The sequence below is a fragment of the Coffea eugenioides genome, unplaced genomic scaffold (assembly GCF_003713205.1).
Source record: "Coffea eugenioides isolate CCC68of unplaced genomic scaffold, Ceug_1.0 ScVebR1_477;HRSCAF=1161, whole genome shotgun sequence".
Classification (NCBI taxonomy): Eukaryota; Viridiplantae; Streptophyta; class Magnoliopsida; order Gentianales; family Rubiaceae; genus Coffea; species Coffea eugenioides.
The window spans coordinates 57,019-71,549 of NW_020864317.1; the positions used below are offsets into that span (position 1 = coordinate 57,019).

Here is a 14,531-nt window from a genome sequence, read left to right on the forward strand (position 1 = left end):
TATATTAATATTATGTATAAATGTATAATTAATATTATTTGTAATTTATAATTTTTATTGTTTAAATATTTATATACATTTATGCATTTATAGCAGCAAAACTTAACTAATGAGAGGGATTTATTCATATTCCATTTTATTTTAATAGTGAAAACGCCTTTTTACGCGAAAATCGACACTTTTATGTGAAGATTCTGGGTTATTCAACATTTCACTTATTAAAATTGCTAAGCATACTCTTAATTTCGATACCTTTTTACGCGAATGTATGGGTCTGTAGATGTCAACCCCCGGTTACTCGGTATGTGAATCATTGGAGTAGAAGATTAATATATATATTTTTTCTCTGTCTCTTTTTTTTTTTGAAATGATTTCTTTTCCCTCTAACATCATTAAAGGAAGAATTTGGCCTTGTTTTGACTATATCAATCACTTACTTATAAAATGAAGTGAAAATGAGAAATATCATTAACCTTGCAAATTTGTAAGCATAATTTTTCTTATTTAACCGAATATACTTTCTAAGCATAATAATTCTTGCCAAACAAAATAAGGACTAAACCTTCCAAAATACATATAGCATTCTATCCAATGGAACAGTTTGAGCACTTAAAATGTGAACATTTTGGCCATTAATATTGGAAAATATATTTAGGAAAATTTTGACAGAGTTCCCCATAAAAATGGACAAAACTCCCTGCCAACAACCTCAAGACAATATTTCCAAATAAAAGTTTAAGCCATAGACAATCAAATTCATGCATTTCAAGACACAATAACCACAAAATGTATGTAATCCCCCCCCCCACACTTAAAATCTACAATGTCCTCATTGTAGAGGAAGGTACAAGAAAACAAAACTTCCCACTTGGTAAGTGGTGATGCAGTTTCAACCCCTTAATCCTCACGACCATCCAAACATCAAGGGTACTAATTATCTTATAGGTAGAACAAGAAACTCCAATAAGAAAACAACAAAGGTTGAACCGAACACAATAAAAGAAAAATAAAGCAATAAAAGATGGAATCCTCGGAAGGTCTTCATGACTGCGCAGAACGAGGGTCTACTGCCTCCTCAGCTCCCTGAGATGTACCACTAGGCCCCTCCTCTTGATGAGGGGTAGGAGTAGGTGAGCGGTGAATCTGGAAATGATCCTCCATTGCTCGAAGGCGACGATCCTGCCTGTCTAGTCGCTCAGTCATCATCCGCTCGGTCTGGTCAATGCGCTCCATCACACGTGTCTCCATGCAGCAGATGGCATTGAGGATCTCTTGCAACTTGGATCGCGGCGGAGGCGGTGGTCGTGGAGTGGGAGGAGGAAGGGTCTGCTGTGCCTCCGTCTCTTGAGCTTGCTCTTGTTGTTCAGTGTGAGGTGGAGGCTGAGTGGAGGTCGAAGCTTCTCTTGTGTCCCGAACTAGAGCAGCTCCAAAATCCGTAGGAATGCCTAAAGCCTTGAGTATAGAGGCATTGACCTCTTCAGCAGACCGAGTCACCACTGCTCGTTCGGTTCCAAGAGGAACCTTGAGCTTCTCAAAAATGAGGGAGAGGAGCCGGGGGAACCCGAAACATGTATGACCGGCCCCCATGCGAGCTGTGGTCCTCATGTAACTGATAATGATGCTGGGCAGAGGAATTCCAGTCATATGATTACCTATACCATGCATCATTTTATCGAGGAAGTATAGGTCACTGTTGCGGAGCTCCCGTTTTCCACTCCGTTTTGGTACCACATTGAAGGCAAAAAGATAGAAAATCAGGTGGTACCTATGCTCGAAGGAATCGGCATATACGGTGAGCTTTTTCGAACTTCCTCGCTCACGGTATTGACCCTTAAGACGTGCCAAAGCTTCTCCCACTTGCCATGGGTCACGAGCCTTGAACTCCTTAGTCAATTTGAATAGCTTCTCCTGAGTCTTTGAGTTTGGCCCACGTGGCAACTTTGTCTCGAGTGAGAGCCACTCGTTTGCCTCGGACCCAGGATTGGATCAGATTGCCACTATGGCTATGTTTGTCTTCCACATTGGCATAAAACTCTCGGATCAGGTTAGGATAGTAATGCTTGGGCAACTTCAGTATGTCCTCCCAACCAAGTCGCTTGAAGGCCGTGGAGATCTTGTAATGGTCATCCACCTCCGGCGCCAAGTGCTTCTCAACTATTATTTCTTTGTCTAAACCGGCTTCGTACCACTGCTGATTCTCAATTGATGTGAAACGTGTGGTATCGTAGTTCGGAGGTGGTTCGTCACGACTGGTAGATGCCGTCTTACGCCTAGAACGAGGTGGGGACTGAGGAGAAGGAGATTCGTCTTCAGGCGACTCCTCTTGTAAAGAGGGTGTATGTTCCTCACTCGATGAAGGTGTAGGAGTGCGAATCACTGCCCTTCGTGTGCGAGCCATGATGCTTGGATTACAAACAAGATTCAACACAAATTAGAAGCAATACAAAACATAACAAACACAATTGTCTTAATGAGTTAAGAAAATTTCGGCAGAGTTTCCCCTTGAAAAAGGGCTAAACTTCCTGCCAGCTGCACCCAAAAACAAGCACAGAACCTGGTTAAATAATTTTAGATACAGTGGTGGGCATGTATAATATGAATTTCTATCCCCATTGTTAACACATGGTTTGAACAATCCACTTTTCGATTTTGTGAATCCCATCTTTCAATTAGAAGGTCATTTAAAAGTTCAATCTCATGTTGTCAATGTTAAGCTTTCAAGTAGTTGACATATAGAAGTAAAATGACCCAAATTAAGAGTTCATGTGCATAAAGCTAAAAATTAAGAAATGTCAGCTGCACAATAATACCAAATCCACGAAGCTTAATGATAATTTCAGGTGCCTTTGAGGCTCAAATAACTCATCTTCACCTAGTTTATTATTCTAAGCAACTGATAAAACTTTTAGAGACCAGTCGGTTCAACATTGCAAATTTAATATTGTCAATATCCAATAATTATGGTTGCAGAAAACCACGTATCTTCTGATATTGGGAGAAAACCTGAGTAACTAGTGCATCCTATACAAGTAAAATTCAGGAGCCAAATGAGGAATGCTCTTTGCGAGAAACAAAAGTTTGTGACACGCCACATTATATATACTGTTTACGACTCTTTGAATTATTGCAGCACCAAGCTTAATGAGTAGTTAAACGTGATTTCCTCCGGTGTATCAAAAAATTTGTCTAGATGAGTAGTTAAACAAGACATTTATACAATTAGTAGAAAAGCATAACTCGGATCCTTTTTGATAAAGACGCGAGTAAATAAAAATTGCATAATGTAGCACAATTCTAAATAAAAATTACAACAATTATACAATTACCAAAATATTGACAAAAATTGAAAAATAATGAAAACTGGTACGTGCCTTAAATTGCAAATAAAGTTGCAAATTGTTACCTCAACTGGTTGGAATGATGGAGGAAGATGATAAAAATGGAAAAATTGAAAAATCAGCGACCCAAATTAGTCCCCAAATTGAAGAAATGGATTTGGGCCCTAATTTTTCGTTGAAGATCAAAACACCACAAATTTCTGTTTTTGATTGTAGAAAACTCAGGGTTTAAGCGCAAAAGAGGTTGAGAGATGGTTTTATGATGAAAAAACAGATGATAATTGGTCGAAATGGAAGATTGGTGAGGGTGGGGAAGGGTTTCGTTAGGAGGAATGCGAGAAAACTGGAAAAAATGACGAACCGAGGCCGCGGGTGACTGTATAATGCTAAGGATCCGAGCTCGGATCTAACTGTGTTTGTTAGATCCGAGGGCGGATTCACAATTTTCAGTATCATGATTTCGAGGGTCCGAGCACGGATCCGTGTTGATCGTCCCTCGGATCCGAGATGTCTCGGATCACCGCTCCCGGTAGTTCAGACGAGCCCTCGTATCCATCATAGTTTTTTGGATCCGAGGGCGGATTCACAATTTTTGGATTTTGAGTTCGAAGATCCGAGGTCGGATGTGTTTTATCACCCCGCGGATCCGAAAGGGCTCGGATCATCGCTCACGGTAGTTCAGACGAGCCCTCGGATCTATCATAGTTTTTTAGATCCGAGGTCGGATTCACAATGCAAGGGTTTTTTGTTCGACGATCCGAGGTCGGATGTGTTTTATCACCCGTCGGATCCTAAAGGGCTCGGATCATCGCTCACGGTAGTTCAGACGAGCCCTCGGATCTATCTGAGTTTTGTTGGATCCGAGGTCGGATTTGTAAAGTGAAAGCCATGGGTTCGAATGATCCGAGCGCGGATCCTTTCTGGGTTTTTTGGATCCGAGCTCGGATCGTTTCGACCCTGCATCATTTACAGAAACTGCAATTTCCACCAAACTTTTTCTCCAATTTTCACCAAATTCGGAAATACACATTTGACAACCTGTTCATCAAATCTAACCCCCCACGCAAGTGTAATATACCAAAAACACAATATCCAACCAATCAAAACACATCAAACATGTCCACATTTCAAATCAAGGCGTGAGGTTCTTTGATCTTTTTTACACATTTACACCAAAATGACACCTTTAGGTCTCGTATGCACATTGAATGAGTCCATGTGCAATTATAAACATGTTTTCACCGAAACTCACTGGAACATTCATGTGGTGGCCATTTTATATGCTCCATGAATATATATATATTCATATATATATATATATATATATATATGTATATATATGTTTATATATATACATCTACTATCTTTTGAAAAAAATTGGACAGAATCTCCCCTTAAAAGTGGACTAAACTCCCTGCCAGCAAATCCAAAGTCATGAACATTTAATCTAAGCAATATTTCCGACAACTTGTCCAAATACAAAACATAAAACTACTCCAAGTCCCACACATTTTTCTCCCCTACACTTAGAATAATATTCATAACAGGAGCAACCAATTACAGTTTTGAACATCAATGATGTCCAAGTTTTCCATGCGTGCCACATCCTCTGGGTTTGTGTGCTCTTTGTGTGCGACGTGGCTGGGCTGGCATCACTATATCGACTTGCGTAATTTGTGACTCAAGTCTTTGATCAAGTGCTTGGGTACTTTGGCCTGCATCTGTACCTCCCACATGTTGTTCACCACTGCCATGGAGCTCGTCTGTATTGGGCGTAAACGCCTCCATAAGTACTGGGGACCTAGAATGACCAAAAGGTCCGGTAGAGGTGCCCTGGTGCTCAGTAGCCTGTGACCTTCCATCAAGTCCGGTTTGGACGGTGGGTTCTGGTGATCGAAATCTACGACGGCGTCCACCGCCATGCTGACCTCCGTGAACATTCCTAGGAGCTCTTTCAACGCGATTGGGGTCGGTTGGCTGTGGAATTTGCTGTGGCACTCGTGAAGGGCGAAATGCAAGTCGGGATGACTCCCCTACAGTTTCCAATGTCATGGATGCAAAGTCCTTCATTGCATTAAAATAATTCGCGTGCTGTTCGTCACTCTGCGTTAGAGAGGTCTCTGCCATGTAATACACCTGAGTCATAGCATCCATCTGGAGTGCAAATATGTGGATGAATAAGGAATAATAGAGTTAAATCTATATCGACAACTCCCACATGTTGTATTTAACTAGTTGTAAGGAAAACTGACCAGATATTGTGTTCTGGCGCTATCACCCTGAAAGCCCTCCGGTAAAATGAGCTGCCTAGTAGGATTTGAAACATATACCACTGTTCGCTCGCGATACCACTGACGATACTCATCGGATGGATATGTGGGATCTTCAGCTACAACACCATCTTCCACATGTGAATGACGATCAGTCCACACCTCAACATATGCTCGATGTGCAGTTAACCAGTCTTGGTTCCCCTTGCCACGACGATCAAGAGAATGCAGTTCCTGTTGATTTTCGGTCAATCTTAGATCAGGCACGGGCTGATGATATCCGAACTGTCTCATAACTCGATTGGAAAGATGTGGCTCGACAACTTCCCAACATATGAGATACGTGACAGATGTCCAAATGCGGCGTCCTGCAGTACAATAGGGAGGCAGAGAAGCGAGAATATCGTCCGAGTATGGCTGCCATATGAACTGCAAGGCCAATAATTATTCAATGACATAACCTTCAACCAGCATATGACCCTAATTTTAATGGAAAAAAGTGCTGTGCCATATAACGGCAAAGGACCCAATCGTAAAAGCATCAAATGATGTTACTGTACCTCTCGGGCCCGTAAGCCCGTCAACTGATCTCGGAATATAGATACAACATGTCTTGCAACTCTATGCACATCAAATTGAACATTCCACCTGCAGGGAACAAATTAGAGTCGTTGTGTCTTAAAGGCGAAAATTTTGATTTTTATTAGTATTATATACATATATTTGATATACATACCGAGCTCCATATGGACCAGGATAGTGCTCTAACGGATGCACTCGATCAGGGCGAACTGTTGGTATACGTTCCCACGCCCATAGCTGTATTTAAATTGTATTTGAATATATTAATTGACCATGTAAACTCCTCTATAGTTAAATCTAGACACTTTGAACGAGACAAATGTACCTGAAGCAACATCAATGGTCCCGCAATGGACGATCTATAGGGAGATGTGGCGCTACACAATGATCGATACAAAGTTGCTAATATCGCACTACCCCAGCTATATTGCCCAACAGTTTCCAAATCTCGTAGTAATGGCATATACAACAACGGGACTTTATTACCAGATTTATCTGATAATAAATGACCGCCTAATAGCAGAAGCAGGTATATGCGGGCCCGCTGTCTACAGTGGACATCCGAAGCATCGGGTGGCAACCCTGCATCTAATACTCTAGATAAACACCCCAATTTCAGCCGTCGCCCATCAAAATCTGACATCAAGGGAGAAAAACCAAGCAACTCCTCACATAAATTCACCCACTCCTGAACACTATGAGTTGTATCTATCCCTATAACTGGAGGACCATCTATGGGTAGACCCCACAGAACCTCAACATCCTGTAAGGTAACTGTAGTCTCTCCAACGGGGAGATGAAAGGTATGAGTCTCGGGCCGCCATCGCTCCACTAAACTAGTGATCAAAGCATGATCGAGCATCATATATCCACAGTCAAGCACCCCTTCAAAGCCAGCCAATCGAATATAATGCCGAACAGTCTCTGGGATAGGTGTATGATCCCAAAAATGCCTATCACATCGTCTGACATCAAGCTGATCACCTAGAATGTGCCCGTCAAATATAGAACGTGCCCGGTGTGCAGTGCCAGCTGAGATGATATCATACACAAATGGGCCTGGATGCAGGACTGCCCCCGTAGAAATGTCGGCCATACCTCTGACAACAATAGTTGCAAATACATTATGTAACATATAAGCCTACACACATTTGAATAGAAGAATAAGAGTTTCTTCAACTAATGCAACACTTTAAATACAGAGCTGCTAAAAATAAGGTCAAAATTATGACCCGTTTGAAACATTGATCAACAACATGTATCTCATAAATCATATTAATTTCATAATCCCAAAAATTACAGATATCATAGTACACTGGTTCATATCCCTAAAACGGATGACATCAAGCTCTAAAATTTGGACAATTTCTTCTATTATGGCCCGATTGATGACAATTTGTACATCTTCTTGGCTCCTCTGGGTCTCTCTCATCCATCTCATTCCGAATTCTTCTAGCTCGTACCCTTCCAGCCCGACGTGCAACATATTTACTACTATCTGCCCGCAGCTCCCAATCTGGTTGGAACCAAGTATCCGGATGTGGCAAAGGGCTAAACTTTCCTGAATACTGCACCGCCCACCGCCTATTTGTAAATTGGGGATCTACAAGTGCACCAGGATTATCACCTCGGTGCCTGCACACGGCCATCACGTGCGAACAGGGAAGTCTGTAGCACTGCCACTTACCACAAGAGCATGTTTTATCAAAATACTTTACCGTTTGTGTATTACCCCCTTTACCATCCACACGTCTACCAGTCACAATTTTGTACACCCCCGATGAGCCATCGAACTCAACAACCCTGTGGGTTCCCGCTTTCAGGTCCGAATTCTTAAACCGCCGCCATATCTTTGGAGGAAATGGATAACGGCAATGTCTAGCATCCTCTCTTCTTGTTTTAAACAACTCAACAGTCCGATGAAATGTCATATCAATACAAGCCCGGATAGGCAAATGACGAGCTCCTCTAAGTACATTATTATAACTTTCGGAAATGTTGGTTGTAAGAATACCCCAACGGTTCTCACCGTCATGTGTTAGACACCACTTCTCAGCTCCAATGTTAGACAGATAACTCCATGCATCTGGAAACATGTTCCTCAATTCTCGTTTGAATGCCCGCCACTTGCGCAATTGTCTGGCTTTTCCCATTGCCCAACATAACCTTCTAAGGTGCAAGCCTTTGAAGTGACTCATTAGGTTACTCCTAACGTGTCGTAGACAAAATCTATGAAAGGCCAAAGGTTCTTGCCAATAGTCATAATGTGTCATGGCATGGATGATACCATTATGCCGATCCGAAATGACACAAATAGGATACCGATCACGGGCCACATTGTATCTTAGTTGTTCCATGAACCAAGACCAACTACAAATAGTTTCTTCGTCGACAATGGCATAGGCTAGCGGAATAATGTGGTTGTTGGCATCTTGCGTAACTGCAACAAGTAGTTTGCCTTTATATTCGCCCCGCAGATGAGTGCCATCAACACATATAACCGGTCGACACGTGTGAAATGCATCAATAGCCGGTCCAAAAGCCCAGAAGACATACTTAAATGTCTTCAGACGATCCGTACTATCAGAATGGTGCAACCACCTGATCACAGATCCCTGATTTGACTGCATAAGTGCATCAACATATTTCGGCAGTTCAGCAAAATTGGCATCCCAAGAACCAAATATAAGTTCAATAGCTTTGCGTCTGCCGTACCAAGCCTTTTTATAGGACACATCCACCTTCAAAACTTTCTTGACATGGCTTACTATATTCTTTACTTTAAACCCAGGATCATCTTCAATGCTACGAACTATGTGTCTAGCAATAACCGAAGATGTAAGACTAGCATTGCTATTACTCATCAAATCACCAACACAATTATGGTCGTTGACCCATTTGGTTATTTGCCACAGTCCATGAGTCTTTTTTTTCACTGCTCGGACACACCAGTCGCATGGAGGATACGATACGTTGGCCACAGTGGTGGTGCTCCTTTCAAATGCAGATTTACATTTGGCAACCCAAGTATTACTCTTGCTCTCAACAACCCTAAACTCCCTATTATGATTGATAGACCACATTCTAATAGCCCTGCTCAGCTGTTGTTTGCTCTCAAATCTCATATGTAGACATATGTGATTATTATCCTCACTAAATGTCACAATACGTTCCAACCCACTTTCATCAGTGAATTGGTCGTCATCATTTATATTTCCAAGGTTAGAGAAGAATTTGAATCCTCGTGGAACATACGAAAGGTTGGCAAATGCAGCAAAGGGCTGTTGGTTCCCAAGATCCTGGTGGACTACACGTCTTTCATTTTCGCCATCTGAGTCACTGTCTGACACATCTACCGACTCAGATTCTTCCACATCTTCTACATCATTTTCCAAATCATCATCTATCAATGTGTTACAATGACTTGGACCAGCAGTCGAATCGAAGCCATAAGAAGGCACATGATTCGGCGATACGTGGTCTCTAAAACTTTGAATCGAGTCAAGGCCTTCAACATATTCAACATCCGTCCTTAAGCCTGACGTGAACCGTGGCTCTACCACGTCCCTAACACAATCCCCATGTGGTCGTTGTGATACCGATGCTGTCTCTGGTACCACTGTACTAGAGTAGGATCGATACCTAGTTGGATCCATGCATGCATGGACAAGCGACATCATCGGCCCAATATTGGTAGTTGGTGGAATGAATGTGCTACTGACGAGAGGATTTTGGACTATTTCCTCCTTCTCGATATAAAGTTCAGCGATGTATGGGACAAGTTCGTTCCAGACATCATACATTATCTCCAGAGTTTCATCATCCACCACTGGAGAGACATTATAAGAAGTACGGCCACAAGGTTGGCGGAGAAATAAATTCAACTTGAACAGCCCCCTATCGACCCCCATGTATTCATAAATTCTATCCACCAACTCATCATATCCAATTCTATGCCGTAATGAGAATGTACGGTTGGAAGTACGAGGCAAATAACAAATTGACCCATCTTCATAGTGTATTTTACCTCCCCAATAAAGAGATACTCGCAGAGGTCTTTCTATAGACATATCAAAGAAAACAATCCCTATGTTGGAAAAAATAAATTATAATTAGTAGTACAAAACTATGTAAAGTGTATTAATGTAGAAGGTCACCAATTTTTGTAAAGTTTATTAATCTAGTAATTCAATCATTTAAGTACCTATAAACTAATTAAGAATTCGTAGTTACTCAACTACTTATAATAAAAGCAACATATTATATACCACATAAGAAAGAAAGGTTAACAATTATTATTTGTAGTGAAATACAAAATAAGAATGAACAACAATAGTAGTTTATTTTTTTTTCCTATTGATACTACTAATAATTGATTAATCAATTTCTCTATTTTGTTATTATATATTTGAAAAGTTAAATTTCTTAAATGACATTGAATTCAACATTTGGGAAAAAATCTTTTACTCACATACATTTTTTTGTATAAAATAAAGCAATACGAAATTAAGAAATAAACAAATTTTGACTAATCTAGTCTACTTATTTAAACAATTGTTTAAAGAAAAAAAGGAAGAATTTAAAAAGAAAATTAACAAATATGATACATTAAAAGGGGTATATTTTTCCAAACATATCATTCAAGAGGGCAAAATGCCTATTATTATAGTTTAGGGGATAAATTGTAACTGGGTAAATAGTTTATAGGGATTTTTTGCATTTAACCCTTTATCAAACGAAAAAATTGTAATTTATTATTCCTAATAGATATATATATTTTGAAAAAATTACTTTTTATTATATATATTTTGCAATATATATATATTACACATTGTCATTACTTTTTTTAAAACAAAAATTTGATAGAATCTCCCCTTAAAAGTCTAATTACTTTATTTAATGCTCACAAGAGCTTAGCGAAGGCTTTTATTGTGAAAAATTGGAAGTTTTATGGATGAAATGGAAAATTAAGGTTTCGGTGAGAAGGGGGAAGAGTAAATCTGGAAACGGAGGAACCGAGCCCTCGGTTTCAGACATATTGCCAAAGGATCCGAGCACGGATCGGTTCTTGAAGCCCTCGGATCCCACAAGCCTCGGATCCGTCTCACCAGGAACACAGACGATCCCTCGGATCCGGCCGGGTTTACTTGGATCCGAGCTCGTATCTTATGGATCCGGGGTCGGATTTGTCTGGATTGACTTCGATCCGACCTCGGATCTTACTTCCTCTGCACTAACTGCAGAAAGTGCCATTTGCCAAACTTTTTCTCCCTTTTCCAAACTAATTGTCAGACTAACCATGGCAAGCTAATGCGACTCAAACCGAAAGAACAACAACGATTCATAAATTGCCAAAACATAACAGCCAGCTCAATTCAGCAAAACAAAAATCATGTTGTAACAACAAACAAACTGACAAACAAAAAAAAGAGATAAATTCATACCTCTTATGGCAAATTGGGAGGGAGGGGGGAGATGCACGGATTCCAGACAGCTTGGCAGGAATGGGACAGGTTGGTTTCAGCGGTTTTTTGAATTGGGTTTCAGACTGAGCTTTGTTGCCTTTTTTCTTTGTTGGTTTTTTTCTTTTCCGCAGAACAATAATGCGAGGTACATGACCTCGCATTTCTGAAATGCGAGGTACATACAACTCGCATTTGTGAAATGCGAGGTCATGTACCTCGCATTTCTGAAATGCGAGGTTACCTATTTTTTTTTTTATTTTTTTTTTTACTTTCGCTGTTACAAAATTTAAGGACAGTTCGCATTTATCAAATGCGAGCTCAAGGAGCTCGCATTTGATAAATGCGAACACCCCAAAAACAGAAACCAGTACACAAAATACCCCCTTTGTAGAATTTTTTTAAAAATCATAATAATTTTAGAAATTTCTCTACAAATGATAACCAAAATGGAGAGGGAAAGGATGATTCGCAACGTGATAAAGACGAATATCACGACCAAACTCTAATTCACGAGCAGTTTACCCAAGTGATATCAAAGAAAACGAGGAAGCAGCTCTCAAAGCAAGGTAAAACAATGCAAACACGTCAAGATGTTAAACCAAAGGCCCATACTCACGCACAGTCTCACAAATGTGGGGATCCCTCGTGTGGTTGATTTCGTTCGTGTGTTTTTTTTACTTCAACAGTGGTCAGGTTTGGCCCCCTCTAATTTGTTTTTTTCTTTTTTTCTTTTCGGTATAAATAAATTAGGGGATGGCATCCCTACCCCAATTTGGGGCTTTGCCCAAAAAAAAAAAAAAAAAAAAAAAAAAATAGATAGATAGATTTGTTTGTACATGATATTATAGCAGATGCTAATTACCTTGCCGACACTGTGCACCCAGACTTTTCAATCTTTGGCAGCATTGCTGATCTTTCTTTCACGGTAAAATGAAATTTTCATGGATCATTCTTACATCACTTTTTTGGGTGCAATTGTTCTTACATCACGCAAACATCGATTAAACCTTGTATAAAAGGACGCAAGGGACCTGGCCAATTACTCAAATTGCACCCAAACTTCAAATCTAGCCATGGCCTTCTTTTCCCTTCCTTCCTCGACTCACCCTATCCATCCTGCCCAAGTTCGCTGTTCCGCCTTAAAACCTTTAATTTACTCATCTTCTCCTGGCTTCTTTTCTCACGCATTTCGACCAACTCGTGTAACAAACCACAAAACCCATGCAGAAGCTAGTACATGCAAAGCCCAAAATGCAGACCATCATCAAAACCCTAGTACTGATGACAGTATTACTTCATCCAAATCCAACAGCAGTAAAACTTCAGCAGGGCAATTTGAAAGAAGGGATGTCCTTCTTGGCCTCGGAGGGCTATATGGTGCAACCACACTTGGCACCAAACAATCAAGCCTTGCGCTGCCAGTTACACCCGATATTTCCAACTGTACCGATGCCAGGGATACTCCAAATGGCATACCGATCAACTGTTGCCCTCCCTCCGCCGCGAGTTACAGTGATTATACACCTTCTGCTCGTGAAGTCTACACAAGAATGCCGGCTCACACGGTCAGCCATGACTACGTCAAAAAATATTCATCTGCCATTGCAAAAATGAAGAACCTTTCTCTGAGCGATCCGCGTAATTTTTACCAACAAGCAAACGTCCATTGCGTGTATTGTGACGAAGGGTACTCTCAATCCGGCTTTCCAGACAAAAAATTGGACGTTCATAGCTCATGGCTATTTTTTCCGTGGCACAGATGGTTCCTTTATTTCTTTGAAAGAATTTGTAAAAACTTGCTCGATGATGATACGTTTACTTTGCCATTTTGGCAATGGGACGATTCTTCAGGCATGCAAATTCCACCCATGTTTAACGACAGCAAATTGTCCCTATACAATTGCATCCGCAACCCAAAACACTTGCCTCGTAAAGTGGTGGATTTAGCTTACAAAGGCACCGATTCGGGCATCGACCCCAAGACTCAAATCCAGTACAATTGTTGCACAATGTACACTCCAATGATCACTCACTCGTCCGCGCCTGCGCTTTTCTTCGGACACCCACTGTTGGGGGGTGGTGATCCCGATCCAGGAGCTGGTTCCATAGAAACTGAACCCCACAATAATGTGCACGATTGGGTTGGCGACCCTTCCGAGCCTAACAACGAGGACATGGGAGTCCTATATTCAGCCGGCCGAGACCCTATATTCTATGCTCACCATGCCAACGTTGATAGAATGTCGTACATTTATAACAATGTTTTGAAACGCAAAAATATTGAAGACCCAGATTGGTTAAATTCCTCTTTTATTTTCTTCAATGAAGCGGGAAGACCCGTTAGAGTGACGGTTAAGGATTCCACAAATCTCACCAAGCTTGGATATACCTATCCTGACTTGCCACTTTCTTGGTTAGATCGTAAGCCAAAAGCGCGTAGAAAGGGCCTGAACCTGACAAAGGTGTCCGCACCTAAGGCTAGCGAAGTGCTGCCAATAAAATTAGAGAAACCCATCAGCTTCGTGGTTGAGCGGCCTAAGAAGTCAAGGAGTGGACAAGAGAAAGCAGAGGCAGAAGAGGTGCTTAAGATTAAGGGAATCGAATTTGATAAAGGAGAAACTGTGGTGTTCGATGTGTTTGTGAACGAAGACGATACGACTAAGTGTAATCCGTGCAAGGCTGAGTCTCTAGGAAGCTTCCACACCTTGGCCCACGGACATGGCAAGAAATCTACCACTTCCCGTAGTTTTGCGATTTCAGAGGTGTTGGAGGAATTGGGAGCTGATGATTTTGACAGCATTTTGGTCATTTTGGTCCCCAGAAGAGGTGTTGTGACCATAGGTGGTGTCGAGATTACCTTTGTTCCTAAACCTTAA

The 14,531-nt window shown here is 41.1% G+C and overlaps 1 protein-coding gene across 1 annotated transcript; it reads left to right on the plus strand.

The window, feature by feature from the left end:
* The first annotated feature begins 12,728 nt into the window (after positions 1–12,728).
* Positions 12,729–14,531, plus strand: LOC113758313 (polyphenol oxidase I, chloroplastic-like). Its single transcript, XM_027301233.1, has one exon. It carries the CDS (start codon positions 12,729–12,731, stop codon positions 14,529–14,531), a length of 1,803 nt encoding a protein of 600 aa, XP_027157034.1.

What these genes read in the sequence shown, in the direction of transcription:
- LOC113758313 (XM_027301233.1), top strand. Translation starts at nt 12,729, where the DNA reads ATGGCCTTCTTTTCCCTTCCTTCCTCGACTCACCCTATCCATCCTGCC.